This window comes from Bactrocera oleae, chromosome 4 (assembly GCF_042242935.1).
Source record: "Bactrocera oleae isolate idBacOlea1 chromosome 4, idBacOlea1, whole genome shotgun sequence".
Classification (NCBI taxonomy): Eukaryota; Metazoa; Arthropoda; class Insecta; order Diptera; family Tephritidae; genus Bactrocera; species Bactrocera oleae.
This window is the reverse complement of record NC_091538.1, coordinates 32,838,624-32,865,570: the sequence shown is the minus strand read 5'-3', so window position 1 is coordinate 32,865,570 and position 26,947 is coordinate 32,838,624. Positions and strand designations below refer to the sequence as shown.

The window sequence follows — 26,947 nt, the reverse complement described above, 5'->3', positions numbered from 1 at the left end:
TATTGTTCGTATTTGGTTAAGTTCGATATCTGTCTTATTTAAGTCGTCTCGCTCCAAATTATTGCAGTACCGTCCAGGATTGGGATGTGGTCCGCATGAGAGTAGTCTGTTAGTTTAGAGTCTGCCAACGCAGCCCAAGCAAAAGTACGTAGATATACAAATGCTTGAAATTTAATTAAAAGAATCTATATCAAAATAATTGTATCGGAAGTTTTCTTTTGAGGTTGACCCTGTGAATCACCCTCCCCTTAATAAGAACGGTTGTTCCTAAATCAGCGTCAACCTTCTCTTCAGTATACAATGGGGTGACCTTGTCGCCCAACCTCTTGTTGGATTAGAAGCTTTCTCCCACTTCGAAGACTGGACTATTCTGGCGATAGGCGTTGCTACGATCTATTTGCTCCTGTTGGTTTTTCTAACCTTGCAGCAATATCCTGGAATATATGTGAATTGGCATGGATGATCTCAATCGCTTCTTGCCCGTCACAGAGTGAAACGTCCTTTTATATTCTACGGCCGCTTGAAGAAAAAATTCCAATACGTCTTGTATTTGTCTTTGCAGTTTAAGACATCTGGGGATCTTTACAATGGTACTGTGGAATCTTTCCACCTCTCCGTTTGACGTACGACATATGTAGCGATGGTGCATTCACTAGTCAATGTCATACTGGCTTTTTAGCAATCATCGAATTGTGTCTGAGCTAAATGGCGGCTCATTATCGCAGTATATGGTTTTATTGGTAAGGAGTGTGAGTTTATTCTCAACCTCCTCGTAAAGTTTAATGATTGAAAATGAACGCTGTCTGAGCAAAGCGAGCTCTTGTACAAGTAGATGTAATGATTGCTTGTCCGAGTACGTGAAATCTAGACGACTAATGATAGCGTCAAAATTAAGGGCCGTGTTGAAAGATGCTAAATCTATATCAGCCGATCCCCTAATTCTGTTGCGAATTATAAGGACAGCTCGGTAGTGTTTTGAACTACTCACATGGGCTTTGAAGACATCACATGCGGTCATTGCTGTCTGCCGCCAGGACACATATAGTTCCTGTGATCGATCGAACTATGGGAGTAACTCAACTGCATCCAGACCATCGTGACATTCTCCGCCTATAAATTTTATTGGCTCGTAGGCCTTGATTTCCGGGGCTGTCACAGTGGTGGACTGAAATTGGTTTGTAAGCTGCTCTAGCATGGCTTCGAAGTCCTTTTTTTGAACCTGCAGTGCGGCGCTAACGGCCGCATTGATAATACCTTGCAACTACTGTTCATTCATGTCTTGTTACTTTCTAGGTCGCTCATACAGTTACAGTCGATACAAATACTACTAAAGAGTCGATATACGGCGGATATGAAAAAGGGTTTTCACTTACATAACCATATTGAGATTTTCTTTCTTCTACGTTGATTGCGATCTTCTTTCTTCCTCATTGGTTGCGGTCTTTCTTCTTCCACGTTGATTGTAATCTTCTTTCACGTTGAAATGGCAATTTGCGGATTAATAATTCAGCACTTTTCTCGCAACGACGAATTTCATGTACCAGGATGATAACGATGGGGTTTTGTTTTTTTTGTTTTGACACCACCTGTTGCTGGAGCATTTTCTACGAGCTGTTCTTTCACGTTGGGCGCCAGTTATTTATAATTCACTTGTTTATTATGGGTGGTTGCGACAGTGGAGTCGACTACCCGCGAATTATTTAGTCTGAACACTTCCGTTCGTTATGAGTTTTAGCGACTGTGTTGTCGACTACCAACGAACTATTTAGTCTGAATGCTTCCGTTCGTTGTGAGTGATTGCGACGGTGTATTTGAGTTCCGTTCTAAAACTAGTTTATTGAGAACACAGTGCCCTTATTTATAACCAACTACTAGAGCTTCCGCTGCTAATATTTCTGCTGAATCGAGTTACACATGACGGTCACACGGTTGACTACTACTACTACTGCAATGTTTTTAATTGCAGTTGCCGGTCATACAGAAATCAAGACTGCATAGGTTGCAATTTTGGCAGTTCAAGAAACTGATTTAGTTAACTGCTATTAACTTATATCCTATATAACTAAAAAATATCCTTGGTATACTAAATTTTAGAAAAAGTCTGCGTACAAGTAGTAAAATGGAAATTCTCTACGCAATAACCAAATGTTAAAGTGTCGGAAAGTTATAGTTTACTCGTTTTCGTAAAAGTAGCAATTTTAAAAGATTTTGTTCTCTTCAGTTTGTTACTAAATTTAGAATATCGAATCTCGCCTAAAAGAAAAGAAATAAGCCCCTCTGAAATAATGGTTAAACATTTCGAAGAAGGAAAACCATATTCTCAAATCGGTCCAATTGCTTTCTTTCTTCTCAAAGAGTAATAAAAAAATATACAAACATACCGGCGGGTTGGTATCTAGGCGCGTTCAGGGCCGCCAAAAATACTAGCACAGCGTGAAACCCGTAACGTTTTACAAAGTGTCAAGCAAAACCTTCTATTTACTGCATCCAAAATCGATCAAAACGTGAAAAAAAGTTTTAAGAAATTCCTCTGCAATGACACCATTCGCAAAATTAAATACAAAACTGGTTTTCATGGTTAAGTCGCACACAAGAACTCATTCATATCGCTAGTCAATAGGTAAGTTCATAATGTTGTAGAGCAAAAGCACTTACATAAGCCCCGGGAGTTTTGGCAGACAATTATTTTTACCGATTAGAGCATGTTTTGCGTCTTTGGGATCAAGAGGCGTAAGATTTTATGGCAAAAAACGGGCACGGCACTCGATAAGAAAATCTTACTGTAAAGAAGCAATGATATGGGAGTGCAACGCTAGTAACTCTGTGGGCCAAATGGAATTTATAGAGTACAATATGGTAAAATTTGCATACCCTAATATATTTAAAAAATTTTGAAGCAAACAGCGGTAGAATTTGGTCTTGGAAGATACTCCTATTTTCTACATGATAACGATCCGAAGCATACAGCAGACATACAAATATCCGAAATTCAATTTATCATCTCAAGCTGATCATTATTACTTTTTAACTATAGCGATTAGGTTAAGGTAAATCTCTTACAGGCAAACGTTATCTAAACAAAATTTTCGTATCCTGTGCAACAATTTGTGAGAGTACAAAATTAAATCCATACATTAGGATATACTTATACCAATCTTATTTCTAACTTTTTATACTCTCGCAACTTGTTGCTACAGAGTAGCCTAAGCCAGAAGCCACTCTGCGTACTGTTTCGAGGTCAAAACTCCAAACTTAAAAGAGTTAAACAGGGGGTTCCGTAGGGTGGTGTTCTCTACCCACTACTGTTTCTATATCTCCGAACTCTCCCAACCACCAGCGGGAATTTCCGTGACCTCGTACGCTGTTGACTGCACGGTATTGACGTCGCTTCTTCTCTGCAAAGAGTCTGACACTCTCCCACACTAAATCCTTGCCGGCAGCTCTTATGGAAAAGACAAAGAAACGTTGCTGGCAACATACAAGGCAATCGGCCGGCCGGTTCTAAACTATGCTTCTCCAATATGGTCGCCTGGATGTAGTGCAACGCAGACGAAGAAGCTTCTGACATGTCAAAACACTGCAATCCGGACTATAACGTAATGCCTCTTGATGTCCCCAATAGAACACCTGCACAGTAAGGCCCGTATGCTTCCGGTTAAGGAACATAACGAGCTCCTCTCCAAGCAGTTTCTGCTGGGATGTTTTCGCAGAAATCCATCCTTCAGTCGTCTGCTTGAAGCGGAACCGCCTCCTAGGAACTTCAAGAGGTCCTTCCTTGATTATGTCGACGACATCAGACAGTACGCCGACCAGACTTCGAAAGCAGCGAACTTTAGACAAGCACTGACCGCCATTCACAGTGGAGCCATCAACACCTTCACCGACTCCATCTCAATGAATGGCGTACTAGGAGTCAAACCACCACCCATAGCATACGTAGAGCTCGAGTTGCCTCGCGCAACTTCGTTCTGGATATTGGATCAGGTTAAACTCCTACATATTCAGAATAGACCCCGACATTCCAAATATATGTCCTGCATGCAAGGAGTCTCCACATGACACTACCCACCTCTTTGCATGCCCAACGAACTCAACTCATCTAACACCCATTTCCCTATGGTCGGACCCCGTCGAAACAGCTCGTTTCCTTGGCCTCCCGTTAGATGACCCCAACGACAACCAAACTATAACTTATCGCCCAAGCGGGGACTAGGTAACCGTTAGAACAACAACTAAAAACGCGAGCACTAAACACACCAGAGACATTTAATATTATTTATTTATTTATTTATTTAAACGCTAATCGGCAATATACATAGATATAATAAAGAATTAAAGTATTATACAAAAGTAGCTAGGGTATATTAGTGTAATATCTGGAAAATATTTAAATAATTGTAAGTTAATATTATATGTAATTCAGACTTGATTTAGATGTAATTCAGCATGATCTCTGTGATGGCGCGAGATGACGTTATAGGAACTGCGTTCAAAATTAGGCAGTGGGAGTGGCACCGCCCACTTTTAGGTAAAAACCCATAACTTGATATCGGCTTAACGATTTCAACCAAATAAACATTTTTCTCATATTTGTATGTTTTGGTGCACAAATGGGAAAATCGGATTACAACCGTAGGCGTGGTTCCCATATAACACCATTTTAAATTCCATCTGAGTTTTTCACTTTCCACTATGCAAATCAAACAACAATGATTGTATCGGGGTAAAACTTTGCGTGAATAATACGTTTAAACTGTGCTACATTGTGATCAAAAATTGTCTTAATCGAACCAAAACTGTTCAAGCCCCTAGGTACTGAATATGTGGATCCGTGGTTACAGTTGACTCTTTACCGAAAATATCGGTCAATGTATAAAATATATAATTGAAATTCATATAATAAAATAAATAAATGAAACTCTCGACAATAGTGTTTTTGTAAAAAATTAGTTGAAAGGAAGGGCTAAGTTCGGGTGTAACCGAATATTTCATACTCTTGCAACTTGCAATGCTCAAATTCGGGGAAATACCTTCAGGTGTTGGCAAAACTTTATATTAAAAATTGTTGCGACAGAACAACATTCAATATTCATTATTCGACGAATTCGTGAATGAATTGCAATCAAAATTGGTATTTTATAAAATAAAACACAATATGTCATAATTATTGAATTTATGAAAAAATCCATTTAACACCATAACAAATGCGTCTTTATTTAGTGAATAATGTGATATAAATGTGTAAAGCAGGCATGTATGGATGTATACAAACATACAAAAAATGCAAGCTAAATTTCACATACGATTCCCCTGGTATATTAAGTGCGTTACTGTGATCTCATATCTTCCTTTTAATTTGTTGCTTTCTTCCTCCAATAAAATAACCTAAAATAGCTGAACTTATTGCAAACTTTAGTAGACTTTATTCAGTACTAGAGGACCCCTTCCACGCGTTGTTGTGGCTAACGTAACACAGTAAAGTTGTATATAACGAAAACGTTATTCCCGGTGTATTAGTCCAAGGTGTTAAAGTTTGAACATTACTTCCAAATTTGGAAATTATTGATCCAAATTTTTTATTTCATTACTTTTATATTCAAGTTTGTAACAAATAAGTAATTTTCAAACTTGTTAGTTGATAAAATTTGAGATAATGAAAAAGGGTACATCATTCTTAAATATTAACAACAATATTTATAGTTTTTAAGTATAAATATTTTCAAATTCAATATAATTCAGCTTTTTCGTATCGTACATTCTGACGGTATCATTGGAAAAAGTGTTAAGAGGACAATTTCTCTATTAAATTTTCCAGTCAAAATGGTTACTACAATAATATCTTTTTGATTACTAACATGTACCGTTGCATAATAGGGGATGATTTACTCGCATCTGATAGCCTGGCAACAACTGTTGTTTCTGGAAACTAATTTCGTCAACATCTAAATTTTTGGCCGCAATGTAGCCTGATTACTGAGTCTGTTATGATTTGTACTTTCAGGAATATACTTTCAATTAATAAATTCTTTTTGTGAACAGGAGTACAGAAAATGTCTGCAGAATCAGGCTGCTGTTCTAATCTACTACTGAATCAATTTGCTATTGTGCGCAGACCATAAGAGTCATTGCTTAAACATTCGTTAACCTAATTAGCTTAAGAAAAACGAAGGATGACCAGGCTGCTTGGAATCACCAGACAGACCGTTCCCATAACAGTCGGGTCTACGTAACCGGAACGGACCCGGATTTTTTCCGGCCAAGGACTGTCAACTCGGCAAATTTCTGCCGCTACAACAACAACAACAACTAGACAGTGGTAAGACAGCACCACCGAGAACTTTATCGTTGGCCTTTAATTATTGCATTGTTCTGTGCAATGCTTCGAGAATATTTGTGAGCCATTATTCACTCATCTCAAATTATAATTGAACTTTTTATCAACACTGCAGACAAATGAGATTATCTGTTGCGATATTAAAATGTGTTACGGATTCCACATGGTGCGTCCTAAAAAAACCGCCTCGTGCAGTAGTAATAATCAGTATAATATAATATATATAGGTATAGGAAAATTACTGTACCCTTGCATTATCTATGTGTTGTTGTTATCACGTTTTTTTTTTATTAATAAAATATTCAAATGATTCTTACATGAATTTTGAGCGCATGTTGATGATTTGAAATATAATTTTGGTATTTATGAATTTTATTGACTTTTAACGTACATTAATAAAAAGTATCCTACGCCCGTCCCCTGGTTTTAGCCTACCTTCCCACCAATTTTCAGTCAATCGGTTCAGCCGTTCTTGAGGGTTAACTAACATGACTTTTTTTTATATATATGTGCAGATCTTAAATTTACCAAACGCATCCAAATTTATTTATTTGTAAGTATTGTCACATTAGTAAACATTCGAATATTGGTTTTGCGTATGTTCGAAAAGACGGAAATCCAATCAGATTCTGTGACACCATTAAAAATCAGAATTGGTTTGCAATTCTGACAACTACGCAAATCTGTCTTGGATTCCACAACACCCCTGTATATTTTACCTCCAGTCAGTGAAAATTATATTAAAAGCATCCTCGAATGAGATAAACTTAACTGAAAAGGCAAAATTGAATATATTGATTTGTTTTGTTTTGATGTGCAAAACGAGGATATGAGGTTTGGACCATGGTCTTCATATATGAATAGCGTATATTGGGGCATTAAAATATGTTGAGATATATTACATATTAACCGATGTATACGGTATAAAGCCAACCGGAAGTTTGAAAATCTTATAGTAGGTATTTATGAGATAGGCGTAGTATTGAACCGCTTTAATCTATTATTGAAATTACCTGATATTATTAACCGGATATTTGCGGTATAAAGTCAGCAGGAAGTTCGAAAAGTTTTCTATTAATTATATGGGCACAAAGGATTATTGTTCCGATTCAACCCAATTTTGCCTATAACATATCTCACAGATTGACCGACATTGACGATAAAAAGTTCGTAATAGGAACTGGGGTCTGTACCTGGAGGCTTGCACAGTTTTGATCCGATTTGGATAACTTTTGGTTCTAAGCTGGCACAATTCAAAGGCAGTATTTGTGCGTGTGTTTTATTCCGATACATTCATTGGTACTTAATTAGTATACTGGAAATATATGAGAAATAGGCGTGGTTTAGAAGATATGTACATTAAACCTTTTAGAGGGCGAGGTTGCACCCACTTTTTAAAAATGTTTAGCCCACAGATGTCCCTTGCTTCTGCGAACCCCTGCAACAAATTACAGTTTTAAATCTTTATTTAGAGCTTAGTTATAGTACTTTTCAGATTTTCGTTTAAAGACGTTTTGTAAGCGTGCTAGTGGTCCGATTACGCCCATCTACGAACTCTCTTTTTTGGCATGGAACACTTGTACCAAGTGTCATCAAGATATCTCAATTTCTAGTCACGTTGCTAAATCTTTTAAATCCATTGGTTCAGAAGGAATCAACATGTTTATACTAAAACATCTTGACGGGAGCAAGCTATCTAACTAAGGTCCTCAACCTGTCACTGACCACACTTAAATACACGATGTGTGGAAAGTCGGAAGAATAGTTCCCCCAGATAGTTCGTGCCCTAAATCAATAACCCCGCTGTAAGAGGACGATCGTCGTAGCGTTGGACTTGTTAAAAGCTTTTGAAATAATCAATCATACAACGCACAATCTATGATTCCTCCAGAGCTGAAGAGGGGGGCCATGAACTATCTGAGCGGTCGGCAATCATCCGCATTGTTTGGTGGGTGTTCTCTCCCCGTTACTGTTTAACTTCAATTTTCGGAACTCCCTCAACTCCTTAAACAATAAAAAACTTGACTCATCTGTAAATATTATATTGCTCCAATCACGATTGATGTTTTCCCTCCTATTTTGAATGTAGGGTTTTGATTACAGTACTGCTGAGTTTTATGCCAGATCTCTGCAGTCTGTCCCGTATTGTATTTAGAAATATATCTAATCCCTTTTAACATTTTTTATAGCTTCTCTTAGACTGAGCAGTGGTTCATTCTAAAAAAGGAGAACAATAACTTTGTCTTCACTTTTAGATGTCGCGTAATTCTTTTTGGATTTGCCGTCTACGTTTCCAGTTTCTTCATAATGGTCAGTTCAAGTGTGAATTTGCAAATTTGTGATTTTCATTTACCATTATCCAACCGGATATGCTTTGATAATTTATTCCACAACGCTATTTTTAAGAAGCTGAAACAGGAACTATCAAAGCAATAAATACTGGATAACAGCAGATTTGACAAGTAAGGAAGGTCAACTATCGGCACTGGGGTCCACATATTTAGTACTTAACGGCTTGAACAGTTTTGATTCGATTTAGACAATTTTTGGTCAGAAGGTGGCATACTTTAAACGCATTATTCACGCAAAGTTTTACCCCGATACAATCATTGTGGCTTGATTTGCATACTGGAAAGTGAAAGAATCAGATGGATTTTGAAAGGGTGTTATATGGGAAATAGGCGTGGTTGTAGTCCGATTTCGATCATTTTCGCACTATAACATAGAGATATGAGAAGAGTGTTGTACCGAATTTGGTTGAAATTGGTTAAGCAGATCTCACGATATGGGTTTTCACCTAACAGTGGGCTGTGCCACGCCCACTGACTAATTTTGAACGCGGTTCCTATAAAGTCATCTCATACCATCCTAGAGATAAAATTTAATGTATCTGGCGTGTTTAGTGCTTGGTTTATCGCGCTTTTTGTATTTTTTAACAGTGTCGTTATATGGGGAGTGGGCGGGCTTGTCACCCGATTTCACCCATTTTCACACCGTCAATAGAAGTTCTAAAAACATTTGCTTCCAGTGAATTTGGTTATTATAGCATTAGCGGTTTAGGAGATATGCACATTAAACCGATTAGGGGCGGGACCACGCCCACTTAAAAAAAATTTAACTGCAGATGCCCCTTCCTAATGTGATCTTGTGTACCAAATAACAGTATTGTACCTTATTGCGGAGCTTAGTTATGGCAATTTATTTGTTTTTGATTAATGGCGTTTTGTGGGCGTGGCAGTGGTCCGATTACGCCCACCTGCAATACCAACCGTCTCCCGGTACCAAGAAACATGTCGATCAAGTTTCATAAAGATATCTCAATTTTTACTCAAGTTAGAGCTTGCACGGACGGACGGGCCAAAAACCAACGAAAAATCTTAACAAGTTAAAAATTCTTCTTAAATGTAAATTAAACTTACTTATATTATATACTTTTTAACTTTTTCTTATCAGGTAATCTAACTATAATTTTTTCGCTAAAAGGAGCTTTTAACTCTGAGTTTGTATATAAATACACTGCATTTTTAAGGCAAATATTAAAATTTTAATTCGGTTAAGGAACATAACGAGCTCCTCTCCAAGCAGTTTCTGCTGGGATGTTTTCGCAGAAATCCATCCTTCAGTCGTCTGCTTGAAGCGGAACCGCCTCCTAGGAACTTCAAGAGGTCCTTCCTTGATTATGTCGACGACATCAGACAGTACGCCGACCAGACTTCGAAAGCAGCGAACTTTAGACAAGCACTGACCGCCATTCACAGTGGAGCCATCAACACCTTCACCGACTCCATCTCAATGAATGGCGTACTAGGAGTCAAACCACCACCCATAGCATACGTAGAGCTCGAGCTGCCTCGCGCAACTTCGTTCTGGATATTGGATCAGGTTAAACTCCTACATATTCAGAATAGACCCCGACATTCCAAATATATGTCCTGCATGCAAGAATTCTCCACATGACACTACCCACCTCTTTGCATGCCCAACGAACTCAACTCATCTAACACCCATTTCCCTATGGTCCGACCCCGTCGAAACAGCTCGTTTCCTTGGCCTCCCGTTAGATGACCCCAACGACAACCAAACTATAACTTATCGCCCAAGCGGGGACTAGGTAACCGTTAGAACAACAACAACAACTAAAAACGCGAGCACTAAACACACCAGAGACATTTAATATTATTTATTTATTTATTTATTTAAACGCCAATCGGCAATATACATAGATATAATAAAGAATTAAAGTATTATACAAAAGTAGCTAGGGTATATTAGTGTAATATCTGGAAAATATTTAAATAATTGTAAGTTAATATTATATGTAATTCAGACTTGATTTAGATGTAATTCAGCATGATCTCTGTGATGGCGCGAGATGACGTTATAGGAACTGCGTTCAAAATTAGGCAGTGGGAGTGGCACCGCCCACTTTTAGGTAAAAACCCATAACTTGAGATCGGCTTAACGATTTCAACCAAATAAACATTTTTCTCATATTTGTATGTTTTGGTGCACAAATGGGAAAATCGGATTACAACCGTAGGCGTGGTTCCCATATAACACCATTTTAAATTCCATCTGAGTTTTTCACTTTCCACTATGCAAATCAAACAACAATGATTGTATCGGGGTAAAACTTTGCGTGAATAATACGTTTAAACTGTGCTACATTGTGATCAAAAATTGTCTTAATCGAACCAAAACTGTTCAAGCCCCTAGGTACTGAATATGTGGATCCGTGGTTACAGTTGACTCTTTACCGAAAATATTGGTCAATGTATAAGATATATAATTGAAATTCATATAATAAAATAAATAAATGAAACTCTTGACAATAGTATATTTTTGTAAAAAATTAGTTGAAAGGAAGGGCTAAGTTCGGGTGTAACCGAATATTTCATACTCTTGCAACTTGCAATGCTCAAATTCGGGGAAATACCTTCAGGTGTTGGCAAAACTTTATATTAAAAATTGTTGCGACAGAACAACATTCAATATTCATTATTCGACGAATTCGTGAATGAATTGCAATCAAAATTGGTATTTTATAAAATAAAACACAATATGTCATAATTATTGAATTTATGAAAAAATCCATTTAACACCATAACAAATGCGTCTTTATTTAGTGAATAATGTGATATAAATGTGTAAAGCAGGCATGTATGGATGTATACAAACATACAAAAAATGCAAGCTAAATTTCACATACGATTCCCCTGGTATATTAAGTGCGTTACTGTGATCTCATATCTTCCTTTTAATTTGTTGCTTTCTTCCTCCAATAAAATAAAACCTAAAATAGCTGAACTTATTGCAAACTTTAGTAGACTTTATTCAGTACTAGAGGACCCCTTCCACGCGTTGTTGTGGCTAACGTAACACAGTAAAGTTGTATATAACGAAAACGTTATTCCCGGTGTATTAGTCCAAGGTGTTAAAGTTTGAACATTACTTCCAAATTTGGAAATTATTGATCCAAATTTTTTTAGACATATTGTTAAACACAAATAAACATAAGATAATATAAAATGTTGAATTTTTTATTTCATTACTTTTATATTCAAGTTTGTAACAAATGAGTAATTTTCAAACTTGTTAGTTGATAAAATTTGAGATAATGAAAAAGGGTACATCATTCTTAAATATTAACAACAATATTTATAGTTTTTAAGTATAAATATTTTCAAATTCAATATAATTCAGCTTTTTCGTATCGTACATTCTGACGGTATCATTGGAAAAAGTGTTAAGAGGACAATTTCTCTATTAAATTTTCCAGTCAAAATGGTTACTACAATAATATATTTTTGATTACTAACATGTACCGTTGCATAATAGGGTATGATTTACTCGCATCTGATAGCCTGGCAACAACTGTTGTTTCTGGAAACTAATTTCGTCAACATCTAAATTTTTGGCCGCAATGTAGCCTGATTACTGAGTCTGTTATGATTTGTACTTTCAGGAATATACTTTCAATTAATAAATTCTTTTCGTGAACAGGAGTACAGAAAATGTCTGCAGAATCAGGCTGCTGTTCTAATCTACTACTGAATCAATTTGCTATTGTGCGCAGACCATAAGAGTCATTGCTTAAACATTCGTTAATCTAATTAGCTTAAGAAAAACGAAGGATGACCAGGCTGCTTGGAATCACCAGACAGACCGTTCCCATAACAGTCGGGTCTACGTAACCGGAACGGACCCGGATTTTTTCCGGCCAAGGACTGTCAACTCGGCAAATTTCTGCCGCTACAACAACAACAACAACTAGACAGTGGTAAGACAGCACCACCGAGAACTTTATCGTTGGCCTTTAATTATTGCATTGTTCTGTGCAATGCTTCGAGAATATTTGTGAGCCATTATTCACTCATCTCAAATTATAATTGAACTTTTTATCAACACTGCAGACAAATGAGATTATCTGTTGCGATATTAAAATGTGTTACGGATTCCACATGGTGCGTCCTAAAAAAACCGCCTCGTGCAGTAGTAATAATCAGTATAATATAATATATATAGGTATAGGAAAATTAATGTACCCTTGCATTATCTATGTGTTGTTGTTATCACGTTTTTTTTTATTAATAAAATATTCAAATGATTCTTACATGAATTTTGAGCGCATGTTGATGATTTGAAATATAATTTTGGTATTTATGAATTTTATTGACTTTTAACGTACATTAATAAAAAGTATCCTACGCCTGTCCCCTGGTTTTAGCCTACCTTCCCACCAATTTTCAGTCAATCGGTTCAGCCGTTCTTGAGGGTTAACTAACATGACTTTTTTTTATATATATGTGCAGATCTTAAATTTACCAAACGCATCCAAATTTATTTATTTGTAAGTTTTGTCACATTAGTAAACATTCGAATATTGGTTTTGCGTATGTTCGAAAATACGGAAATCCAATCAGATTCTGTGACACCATTAAAAATCAGAATTGGTTTGCAATTCTGACAACTACGCAAATCTGTCTTGGATTCCACAACACCCCTGTATATTTTACCTCCAGTCAGTGAAAATTATATTAAAAGCATCCTCGAATGAGATAAACTTAACTGAAAAGGCAAAATTGAATATATTGATTTGTTTTGTTTTGATGTGCAAAACGAGGATATGAGGTTTGGACCATGGTCTTCATATATGAATAGCGTATATTGGGGCATTAAAATATGTTGAGATATATTACATATTAACCGATGTATACGGTATAAAGCCAACCGGAAGTTTGAAAATCTTATAGTAGGTATTTGTGAGATAGGCGTAGTATTGAACCGCTTTAATCTATTATTGAAATTACCTGATATTATTAACCGGATATTTGCGGTATAAAGTCAGCAGGAAGTTCGAAAAGTTTTCTATTAATTATATGGGCACAAAGGATTATTGTTCCGATTCAACCCAATTTTGCCTATAACATATCTCACAGATTGACCGACATTGACGATAAAAAGTTCGTAATAGGAACTGGGGTCTGTACCTGGAGGCTTGCACAGTTTTGATCCGATTTGGATAACTTTTGGTTCTAAGCTGGCACAATTCAAAGGCAGTATTTGTGCGTGTGTTTTATTCCGATACATTCATTGGTACTTAATTAGTATACTGGAAATATATGAGAAATAGGCGTGGTTTAGAAGATATGTACATTAAACCTTTTAGAGGGCGAGGTTGCACCCACTTTTTAAAAATGTTTAGCCCACAGATGTCCCTTGCTTCTGCGAACCCCTGCACCAAATTACAGTTTTAAATCTTTATTTAGAGCTTAGTTATAGTACTTTTCAGATTTTCGTTTAAAGACGTTTTGTAAGCGTGCTAGTGGTCCGATTACGCCCATCTACGAACTCTCTTTTTTGGCATGGAACACTTGTACCAAGTGTCATCAAGATATCTCAATTTCTAGTCACGTTGCTAAATCTTTTAAATCCATTGGTTCAGAAGGAATCAACATGTTTATACTAAAACATCTTGACGGGAGCAAGCTATCTAACTAAGGTCCTCAACCTGTCACTGACCACACTTAAATACACGATGTGTGGAAAGTCGGAAGAATAGTTCCCCCAGATAGTTCGTGCCCTAAATCAATAACCCCGCTGTAAGAGGACGATCGTCGTAGCGTTGGACTTGTTAAAAGCTTTTGAAATAATCAATCATACAACGCACAATCTATGATTCCTCCAGAGCTGAAGAGGGGGGCCATGAACTATCTGAGCGGTCGGCAATCATCCGCATTGTTTGGTGGGTGTCCTCTCCCCGTTACTGTTTAACTTCAATTTTCGGAACTGCCTCAACTCCTTAAACAATAAAAAACTTGACTCATCTGTAAATATTATATTGCTCCAATCACGATTGATGTTTTCCCTCCTATTTTGAATGTAGGGTTTTGATTACAGTACTGCTGAGTTTTATGCCAGATCTCTGCAGTCTGTCCCGTATTGTATTTAGAAATATATCTAATCCCTTTTAACATTTTTTATAGCTTCTCTTAGACTGAGCAGTGGTTCATTCTAAAAAAGGAGAACAATAACTTTGTCTTCACTTTTAGATGTCGCGTAATTCTTTTTGGATTTGCCGTCTACGTTTCCAGTTTCTTCATAATGGTCAGTTCAAGTGTGAATTTGCAAATTTGTGATTTTCATTTACCATTATCCAACCGGATATGCTTTGATAATTTATTCCACAACGCTATTTTTAAGAAGCTGAAACAGGAACTATCAAAGCAATAAATACTGGATAACAGCAGATTTGACAAGTAAGGAAGGTCAACTATCGGCACTGGGGTCCACATATTTAGTACTTAAGGGCTTGAACAGTTTTGATTCGATTTAGACAATTTTTGGTCAGAAGGTGGCATACTTTAAACGCATTATTCACGCAAAGTTTTACCCCGATACAATCATTGTGGCTTGTTTTGCATACTGGAAAGTGAAAGAATCAGATGGATTTTGAAAGGGTGTTATATGGGAAATAGGCGTGGTTGTAGTCCGATTTCGATCATTTTCGCACTATAACATAGAGATATGAGAAGAGTGTTGTACCGAATTTGGTTGAAATTGGTTAAGCAGATCTCACGATATGGGTTTTCACCTAACAGTGGGCTGTGCCACGCCCACTGACTAATTTTGAACGCGGTTCCTATAAAGTCATCTCATACCATCCCAGAGATAAAATTTAATGTATCTGGCGTGTTTAGTGCTTGGTTTATCGCGCTTTTTGTATTTTTTAACAGTGTCGTTATATGGGGAGTGGGCGGGCTTGTCACCCGATTTCACCCATTTTCACACCGTCAATAGAAGTTCTAAAAACATTTGCTTCCAGTGAATTTGGTTATTATAGCATTAGCGGTTTAGGAGATATGCACATTAAACCGATTAGGGGCGGGACCACGCCCACTTAAAAAAAATTTAACTGCAGATGCCCCTTCCTAATGTGATCTTGTGTACCAAATAACAGTATTGTGCCTTATTGCGGAGCTTAGTTATGGCAATTTATTTGTTTTTGATTAATGGCGTTTTGTGGGCGTGGCAGTGGTCCGATTACGCCCACCTGCAATACCAACCGTCTCACGGTACCAAGAAACATGTCTATCAAGTTTCATAAAGATATCTCAATTTTTACTCAAGTTAGAGCTTGCACGGACGGACGGGCCAAAAACCAACGAAAAATCTCAACAAGTTAAAAATTCTTCTTAAATTAAACTTACTTATATTATATACGTTTTAACTTTTTCTTATCAGGTAATCTAACTATAATTTTTTCGCTAAAAGGAGCTTTTAACTCTGAGTTTGTATATAAATACACTGCATTTTTAAGGCAAATATTAAAATTTTCAAAACATTTCTCGAGCTCGATTATCGGGATATCCTTTGGCTCTTTCTGCGATGCGCTTTTAATGTAATCTATACTTGTAAAAGACGGCCCTTTAAGGTTATTTTTGAAATTAGGAAAATGTCACACGGCGCCATGTTTGCCAATATGGAGACTGGGGCATCGTTACAGTATTGTTTTTGGCCAATGATTCACGAACATTTGACGAAGTGTGAGGGTACATTAACAAAAAGCGTCAAGCTCATAAAAATTCGTCTAACCTTAACGGCTGCTACATACAAAGTAAGCAATGAATACAGATGAAAATTGTATCATACTTCAGGAGCATGTTTATAAACATAATAAAAAATCTGACAATTGGACCCTCCCAACCCCCGAAGTTTTAAATTTTAAAATTCTCCTTATTTTCCGAACAGACCTTGTATGTGCCTACATGCGATGGAAATTGTGCTTATACTATGTTCGCACCGACACTAAATTCGTGTTTTCATAGACAAAAGAGCTTTTCACACGAAAACTTGTGTTTTCATCCATACAAAATCTGTCAAACGAAAACACAGTTTTCGCTGAAAACCCCTTGAAAACTTACATTCCAATCATGATAATCAGTGCTCTAGTTTAATCGATATTATTGGAAGACATATTTTGCCAGCCCTAAATGTCAGTTGACAATTTATTTACATTCCATAATTGGCCTAAACGTAACCTACAAGAAACTGCTGATGGGTTCACCAATACTCTCACATTTGATATGTCAGTACTGTTAATTTACATTTGCCATTTTAAATTCAGAACTATCCACTGATTGGAGAAAGACGTACGCATAGCTATTGAGAGGAGGAGATGGCATCAAGTGACAATTTTTTTTATATATTCATATTTTATTATAGTTTTTGTTGCATTCCTTTTTATATTTAAGTATATTATTATAACTAATTTTGATTAAAAGTTTGAAATTTATTAAAGAAATAAAAATTATATTATCTACTGCGCTGACAAAATTTTTTCAGCTATGACTGTCATATTACCCATCAGATGACCGTCACTGTTCTGAATGATGAAATGAAAACTCATCGAAAACACAGAATGTCGGTCAGAACGACTTTGGTTCCACAATCCACAAATTGTGTTTTCAAGAGGATTTCAATTCGGTGCGAACATAGTATTATTGCAAAATAATTTGTCGTTAAAACTTCTTTGGGTGAAATGAGATATCTTTTCAAAAGCGTTAAAGAAATGTTGCATTTATTTTGTGCTTATTAACATAGTAAGCTTTCTTTTTACGAAGACCACTGTTGTTATGCTTTAACAAATAAGGAATGGCAAAATTAGAGTGGAAGCGAACATTTTATACTCTTGCAACTTGCAAGAATCTAAGCTAGGGAAATACTTACAGGTGCTGGCAAAACTTTATACTAAACAATTTTGCGAAATCGTGAAAGAAGTACAATGAAAGCTGATACAATAATAGTGGTATATCGGAGCCATTGTTTTGGCATTACGACATATCATTACCAGAAATAGAGGCTCTCTGATTTTCAGTAGGAAACTTCACAGTTTGGGGAATATATAAGGCAAGCGGATGTTTGAAAATCCGAATTTTACGGATATGGAGACTAAGAGAGACAATCGCCCTGATTTCATCCATTGTAAGAGTATACACTGTAATTAGAAAGGGATTCTTTCGGAATGTCATTAAGATTTCTTATATATTGACCGATAGATGCGGAATAAAGTAACCGGCAGTTCGAAAATATTTATAATAAGTTTATAGAGGCTAAGGAGAGTATTGACAGTATTTGTCCCAATTTTGCCACAAGTTAAAGTTTGACTTCGGCCATTTTCGTGCGTAAGATGAAATATCTTTCTTTTTGCAATTTATTCAATGAGTTAAAGTACTTTTAGTGACTTGCAACATAATCGTTATATGTGGAGTGGACGTGGTTATTATTTGGTTTTACAAATTTTCATTTGAAGAGGTGCTAAATAATCTTTTCAGCAAGTTTGGTCCATTCAGCTTTAATGGTTTGGAGGATATGTACATTAAACCATTAGGATAGGGCCACGCCCACTATTAAAAAAATTTTAGTCCCCAGGTGTATCTGACTACTTAGATCTGCTGTATAAAATTGCCGTTTTTTGTCGTTATTTAGTGCTTAGTTATGGCCCCTAAAACTTTTGGTTTTCGTTCAATGGCGTTTTTTGGGCGTGGAAATATATGTACCAAGTTTCATCACAATATCTTAATTTCTTCTCAAGTTATCCCTTTCACGTACAGACGGACGGGCCATCCTGATTAATTATATATACATAACTCGATACCTATCTCGATTAGTTTTAGGTGATACCAACTACCGTTATGTGAAGCTCTGTAGCAAATTGTTGCAAGAGTATAAAAACATATACAGATATAGAATGAATATGGACGTCACTAATACATTTTCCTGTCAACCGTTCTCCAAACTATAACGGAATAAAGTTTATCAAGGGAGGATTAACACTAGACCTACGAACCGGTCAAAATGACCGGTTGCATCATTTATTTATACCATTTCCTCTTTATTTCTATTTAATATGTTACGATAATGTCATGATTTTTATTAAATTTGTGTATAGAATAATATTACAGATTATTTTGTTTTTACGCTTCTAATTTTCAGAGAGAGAGAGAGACCTAATTGAAATAGGTATATGGTAAATCTTTGTAATTCTAGTGTTAAGTTCGAGTGGAATTGAGCATTTTATACTATTGCACTTTGCAAAGATCAAAGCCTGTGAAATATTTAGAGGTTTTGGCTAAACTTTATAACAAAAAAATGTTCAACATTCATTATTCGACGAAACTGTAAATATCAATCATAATCGGTATTTTATTAACTTATATTAAGGTCATAGACTCAAATACTTTCAATACTACATTTTGCTTCGCGTCCCAGATATTTTCATTAAAATTAACCGAATTAACTCAAATAATATAATATGATATTCGACATAAAGTCTACTAGAATAACGGAAAATCAGTGTATGTAGTATATGGGAGCTGCGGTAATTCATTGATCGATTTCACACATTTTCTGCAGAAACTATAATATAACCAATATTGGGTCAGATTCAATGGTTAATCTGTTTCGATCGAAACAAATTACGTTAAAATCGTATTGAAAATAAAATTTTCTATGAAGTTAAACTCACTTACCGATGGTAAAAAATTCCCTACAAAAAGTACCAGTAATAAGAGGCCAATTGTTGCAAATTATTCCCAGCACCAAATAATGCTGTGTTGACAGTCTTTGGTAGGATAGAAAATCTGGGACCGTTCCTATTACTTAGATCCGACTGTCTAGACTATTATATTAAAGTTCACTGATAAAGATATCTTGCATATTTTACATATTAGATATTGATCGATTTATACGGCTAAAAGGCAACCAAAAGTTTGAAATTCGTATATGTATTAGGTATACGGGTGTTAGGGTAAGTACTGAACTACTTCATCCATTTTCGACCCAAACGGTATAAGTTCGATCGGAAGTTCGAAAATCTTTATACTATATCCGCGTTTACATCACTTCCTCTGAAACACTTAAGAGTCATCGGTTAGCTGTATAATCAATTAATTCTGACGGATTTATTAAGCGAGTTATCAGTATTTTAGTAATTTTCTACACTACTAACCGTTATATAAGGAATGGACGTGGTTGTCACAAGATTTCATTAATTTTCACTTTATATTAGGAGATGTCAAAAGAATTCTTCCTCAGCAAATTTGGTCGATATAGTTCAGGTGGATTGTGAGATATATCCACTAAACCTATTAGGGGTGGAATCACGCCCACTTTTTGAAAATTTTCAGTGATACATCTGCGCCTCATTACTGCGAACCCCTGTACCAAATTACAATTTCTTAATGTAGCGCTTAGTTAAAGCTCTTTATACTAAGTTTTCAACTAACGCCAGATTCCTTCCATCTATATTACCAAACTCTCGAAAGTGTCACGTAGCACGTGCACCATTATCATCAATATAACTAATTTTTAATCTAGTTATCCCTTGCACAGACAGACAGACGGACGAACGGACAGTCACTCGACTGAATATTTATAGACCCATATATATAAAGCTACATCTATTTCAACTAGTTTTAGGAGTTACAAACAACTGTTAGGTGAATAAAACTATTATACTCTATGCAAAATGTTGCGAGAGTATAAAAATCGTGGAAACTTACAATCTATGCGTTTGCGCATAATAATTAATACATTTTTGTTATCAACTCATCTTCAGCTGTTCTGCTTTCTGGCTGTTTAGTTGTATGTATTTTTGGTGGGGGTAGCAAGATCAAGGCATCATTACTACAAATTTACCGTCAATGGTGAGACGCTACAAGTATGACTTGTACCTTTGCACTCAGTAGTCTGGCTGACCGAATAATATAAAAAAAAATTTACTACTTTTTTCGTGTGTCACGTCACTAGTCTAAACTGGTAAAACCATTCCGACAAACCAGTTTGAAAGCAACAGTATGAGGGTTATTGGTAGAAAGAAAAAGTGCCAAATGGGAACGTCAGAATGAATAAATTAATGTTAAGCAAAACTTACCTTGGCTTCTTCCAGTCTGCCTAGTGCTTTCAGTAAATTTCCCAAATCGCTGCGTACACAATAAAGATCCTTAAAAAAACCATATGTTTATAATATTAATAATTTGAATGTATTATTCCACTTACTGGATTGTACTGCAATGCAGTAATGTAAGCCTGAACTGCAGATTCCATGTCACGTGCCGCAACCAACGCAGCTGCTAAGTTAATATATCCATCAATGAAATCAGGCTTTAATCTAACAGCTCGTCTATAATTTTCTAACGCTTCGGGTAGCTGGCCGCGCTCTTTATACACATTTCCTAAATTGCTATAAAATATTAAATTATATTTTATGAATGAATATGTTATAAATTTAGCCGGCAAAGAATAAAAATAAGTATTTTAACCCTAAGATATTATAACTAGTCTAAAGCCCTGAAATTCGGTCAGTTTTTAACGCTCGATAGAAAAGAATTATTGATTAATGATGAAGTAGAGGGAAATGGATGTATCCAACTTATCACGATTATCACTTTTCTGCTTATCTGAAAACGAAAAATTATAGATTCTTCATCAGTACCAATGCCAATATGGCGGGAAGTTTAGAAACTAAATATAAAATTTCTCGCAAAATTGCGACTACTTAAAAAAGGATTTTTAAACTTTTCCGCAACATAGCACAAATTAAATATTTTTAGGTTTTGTTACTTCCCGCCATAAGAAGCGTATATGTATATATACAGAAACGAATACCAAATTTAAATAGAATTTTTTGATAAACGCTAAAAAATGCATACAAGAAAAATGCGTTAAATGCTTTAGGTTAAGACTAGAATTTCCCTGACACCAAAAATAATACTTCATTTTTAAATAATTTCAATATTTTTAAGGAGATATTTTTGAATATTTAAGCTAACGCACCTTTTTCGCGCATACAAACATCACGAGATCCCCAACCTCTTTTTTACTGGAACTATGCGGAGGTTTTAAGGCTTTAATAAAAATCAAAAGTGAAGATATCTAGACTCACAGTCTACAAAATCTCCTGTTTTACTCCATGCAAATCTAGCTTTCAAAAGTAATTCGCATGCTCTCAGAAATAATGGAGTCGCCAAATTCCCAGAAATCGCTACAGTCTACTAGTGGAAGTGAATCGCAGAAGCAAACATCTCCACCAAAGTTATTTTATCATAATGAACTCAGTAATTTAATACGTGATCAAGTTAACATAGGAAGGATACAGCAATTTGTCAAAGCATTGAACGTGGATTCCGATTATCATGGGATTAGTCCTCAAATACAGCAATTGAGGAAAATCAAATTTATGACTGTTCCGGAAAGTTCCCCCTGCGGGTAGGGGTAAGAATTTACCCGCGGTAAGGCATGCCTGTCGTAAAAGGCGACTAAAAGCCAAATGCACTATGACTGTTAATTTATTTTGCCCAGAATTATCAGCATAGTAAATGATGTCAGAAATAGTGCTACAATACTCAGCTTGAACTGATATTATAGACTTTAAATGAAATCCCAAATAAAAAGACATTTGAAGTTCAAGCGACAAATGTCACCAGTCATTGAGTAATGGGTTGCTCAACTGGCAGAAGTTTCGGCTACACAGTCTTACCGGAAGGAAAAGAAGTTGCAAAAAGCAACTGGGTTCCGTACCCGAAAACGGAAGAGGTTTTAGGTCGGCCTCGAATCTTACCAAGATGGTAGTGTGGGCCCAGACCCACTGCCACTGGTAATCAAATTAATACTTGCAAATAGCTCGTATTATTTGGGGCGCTTATCAACGCATTGTATTGATACGTTGTGCTTTGGAGCACCGTCAGGTAAGGCCGTCGCCGGCAGGTACTTACGTAAATCAACAACGAAAGTTGTTCCGGAAAGTGAATCTTGGAAGTTTTGTACTGCTACTCGAAAATTTCCTAGCTCTAAGCCGTAACTGCTAGGTGCAAATATGGGTATCAAGCTAGACTATCTCCACAATCATCTGGATAAACTCTCGGATAATTTAGAAAATAGTTCGACATTTTTTCTCTCTTTGTTTACTTCGATGTATCCTTATTTTTCAAAACAAAACTGACTGTATAAATATTTTGTTATTTTGTTTTATGTTTTTGATATTTTTTAAACACAAGTAAGGAAGCGCCAAGTTCGGGTATAAACGAACATTTTATACTCTTGCAACTTACAGGATCAAAGTCGGCTAAATACCTTCAGGTAAGGTACAACTTCATTGTTTGACGAAATGATAGGATGATAACAACCAAATTTGGTATCATATTAACTTATTTTGAAGGTCATAGACTTACTTAATTTTATTATTTCCCATCAGTGAAAATTATACTAAAATCATTGGAGGCAAAGAAATGGAAGGGCTGATTGCATTAATTGTTGACATTGCTCAGGTATACTTGATAACTTATTTTCAAGCAATTTTATAAATATATAGGTAAATATCATAAAGCTCACATGAAAAGGTTGAGTTATCTGTGTCGAAATTGCTAAGAATATGTTCAGAGAAATATTTAATGACGTTGACAAAAAAATTTAAATTGTTTCGTAGTTGGTCTAGTCGCGTGTGCTCACATTATTAAGCCAATGTAGCAAGAATTTAGAAAGTACAAAGTGTATTGTCTTCACTAATTTATATACCTAAATAGTTTTCTAAAGATCTGGCAAAAATACGAGCTCAGCTCTATGTGAATGATATGGGGATGTCAACAAAAATTCAAAAATATTGCGAGAGGAATGGAATATTTGAATTTTTTTGGGGAAGGGTTAAAAAATGATTTGCAATATTTTAGGAAACATAAGACAATAGAAAATCGGCTACATAGATATAATACAACATTTAATAATGATAGACAAATGGTACGGCTGAGCAAGATGGATCCTTTTTTTTTGCGTCAAGTGAAATTAGGGCCCACATGAGTGAATTGCACGACGCACACCGAAATTATCAAAAAAGAACATCATACGAAGGCTAGAGTTTGACAGAGAGCACCATGAAAATGACTCAAAATTCTGGGATCTAGTGGTTTGGAGTGATGAATCCAAGTTTAATGTCTTTAGGTATGATGGTAGACCCTTTGTCATGCGACCAACACTACAAGAATTAAACACACGATGTCCAAAAAAAAAAATGTGGAACATGGTCGATCATCAGTCATGGTATGGGGATGATTTCATTCTAGTATAAGTTGAGGCAAAATTACTAGCAGCAGAACTTTTAAAAATCGAATTTACGTCGCTGCTTTACACTAGCTTGAATTTTCATCAGGATAACTAACCAGAGTACTGCTCCAGGGTCGTTATGGACTGGGTTGCAATGAACCACATTAAGTATCTCGAGTGGCCTGCCTAAAGCCCGGTCCTAAACCTTATAAAGAATCTAAGGGGGATTATTGAAAGAGCAATTGCGGCGAGAAACCCGTCGAATAAGGATACATTGTGGTAAATTCTAAAGGACAAATGGAACAATAGAGGTCCCTAACAAAATACTGGACTACATATAAATAAAACAATTTTTTTTAAACAAAACGTCGAAATTCTCTATCTGACATTTTTTTGTGAAACTATTTGTCGATTTATCATTAAAATTCAACTTTTATGAATTTGGATTAATTGTGTGAGTGTAAATGGAGTAAAGACAACCGGACATTTCAAAATCGTGAATTTTTAGTGGCTGAGGCAATTTCATCCATTTTAGTCACACAGATACACCGTTATTAGAAAAACAAGCTCTCTAAATTTCATTAAAATAACTACTACATTGGCCGATTTATGTGGTATAAAGTCAAGTTCGATAATCTTTATATTAGGGATATGGGCGCTAAAAGAAGTATTGATCAGATTCAACCCCTTTTTAACACAAGGGTATACTATTATCAAAGAAAAATTTTTCTTGAATTTCAATTATATATTATATCTCACAGATTGACCGATAGTTTTGCAAAAAGTCCGTCATACGCACTGAGGTCCACATGCATATTTGGGGTTTGGATTCTTTAAAATTTATAGTATGGTCCAATTTCGGTAATTTTTGAGTGTAGGATGAAATAGTTTGTGCAAAGTTTTATTCGGATACATTAATTGTTCATAATTTGTATACTAGAACGTGACGTCAGAAGGAATTTAATATTGTGTTATACGGCAAGTAGGCGGGATTTTTGTCTGATTTCAATTTCACGCTGTAATGTAGGAATGTCAGGATAATATTACATACCGAATTTGGTTGAAATCGGTCTAGTAGGTCCTGAGATATAGATTTTCACCTAAATGTGGGCGGTGCCACGCCCATTGTCTAAATTTGACACCGGCTCCTATAAAGCCCGCTTGTACCATTTTGGGTGTAAACTTTATGTCTCTGAAGCATTTAGATATTGATTTATCGCGCTTTTAGTACTTTTAAGCAAAACCGTTATTTGGGAAGACGGCAAGGTTATAATAAGATTTTATCCATTTTCGCAATGTCGGCTCTTAAAGAATTTGTTCTAAACGAATTTGATGATTGTAGCTCTAGTGGTTTGAGATATGTACATTAAACTGTTTAGAGAGCGGGGCCACGCCCATTTTTTTTAGCCCACAGGTGCCCCTTACTACTGCAATCCCCTGTACCAAATTACAGTTTTATATCTTCGTTTACTGCATAGTTATGGCATTCTATAAGTTTTCGATTAATGGCTTTTTGTGGGCGTGACAGTGGTTCAATTACGCCCATCTACGAAGTCGACCTCACTTTTTTGGCAAGGAACACGTGTAGAAAGTTTCATTACGATATCTCAATTTTTACTCAAGTTACAACTTGCACAGACGGACGGACAGACAGTCACCCGGGTTTCAACTCGTCTCTATATAACCCCATATCTATCGATTATTTTTAGGTGATACAAACAACCGTTAGGTTCACAATACTATTATACTCTGCAGCATCATGTTGCAAGAGTATAAATATAGATTTAAGAGCGAGATATTACACAGCAGTAAGCACAGATATGTATATGTCTAGGGCAGCAAAACCACTATAAACCCGTAACACAAATATACTTTTACTTGCCGCGTTAGGATCCACTTCGTAACTTTTTTTTTTTAAATAACAATATATAGCTCTTCTCGAGGCAATGTCACAAGCTATGTACGTACGTCTATGGTAAGTAGCATTCTTCGAATCATAAAAAATGTATTTTTCCTTTACATTCTCTTAACGTTTTTCATAACCGATGGCAGATTTTTCACCCCATGTATTCGCCATGGCTGGATGGCTTAAACTATTGTAGGGGATTTCTTGATAATTCGTCTACCTTGTAAATCACTCTAAAGTTTGATCACTGGATTGTTAAATAACATTCCCAACTTAATCATTACACACTTATCTGTTTTTCTTATTCCAACAACTTAACGCTTTATTACTCATTATTCGGGCTTACCAGTGCTCACATCTTGAAGTGAGGCGACTATTGTACCAGTAGCATAGAATTATCGTACATGAAACGAAATTATCGTACTTTTAAAAAGAATGACTATAATTATTAAATAAATCTTATTCAACGGAAACCATGTGGTTTTTAATGACAGTAAACTCTGCATTTATTATAATATTGCACTTGTGACACTTAGCTTTGTACGGTTCGTCAGGCACCTTACTAAGCCATTGCTTATAATCTTCATGTTGAAGCCAGGCGTCTCTAAATTTTTGGTGGCGATGTTTATTGCTAATTTTTGCAATTTTTCTTGGAGGTGTAATGTCCAAATCAACATCAGTTGGTTCAGTATTATTTATTTCTTCGGAATCTTCACGTAAAGAACTCATTTTTCACTTTACAGCTACATAGTGAAAATGATAGTTTATGTATAGTTTATAGCCTATGAATTAAAGTTTTCGATTGACATACTTACTCATTAATATAAAAACACAATCATTTAATATAGAAGCATAATCGCGTTGAGCTTCCAGTTACAGTTTTTTTCGAATTACTATTTTAAATCTTGAACGCGAGCACGTTAGCTCAATACAATAACAAGAACAACAGCAAACTTTCGAACACAAAATATGCAAAGTCTGTGAAGTCTGAACATAATCGAAATCAAACCACAACATCGATATTATTTGTTCGTTAAACGAACCAGTAGATGGATTTGTGAGCAAAAAGACGAAAAAAATATTTGCTAGCAGTAAGAGCCAAGAGCTCGCGC

At 35.9% G+C, this 26,947-nt stretch overlaps 1 protein-coding gene across 3 annotated transcripts in view; it reads right to left on the bottom strand.

The window, feature by feature from the left end:
* sxc (O-linked N-acetylglucosamine (GlcNAc) transferase sxc) overlaps positions 1 to 26,947 on the bottom strand; it is a 171,312-nt gene that overhangs the window by 110,894 nt on the left and 33,471 nt on the right. For all 3 annotated transcript variants that reach the window (XM_036374824.2, XM_036374793.2, XM_036374752.2), the window contains exons 4-5: positions 20,894 to 21,077; positions 20,769 to 20,837 (exon numbers count right to left, since the gene is read on the bottom strand). In XM_036374824.2, coding sequence (XP_036230717.2) covers positions 20,769 to 20,837; positions 20,894 to 21,077 — 253 coding nt within the window. The remainder of the gene's footprint in view (positions 1 to 20,768; positions 20,838 to 20,893; positions 21,078 to 26,947) is intronic.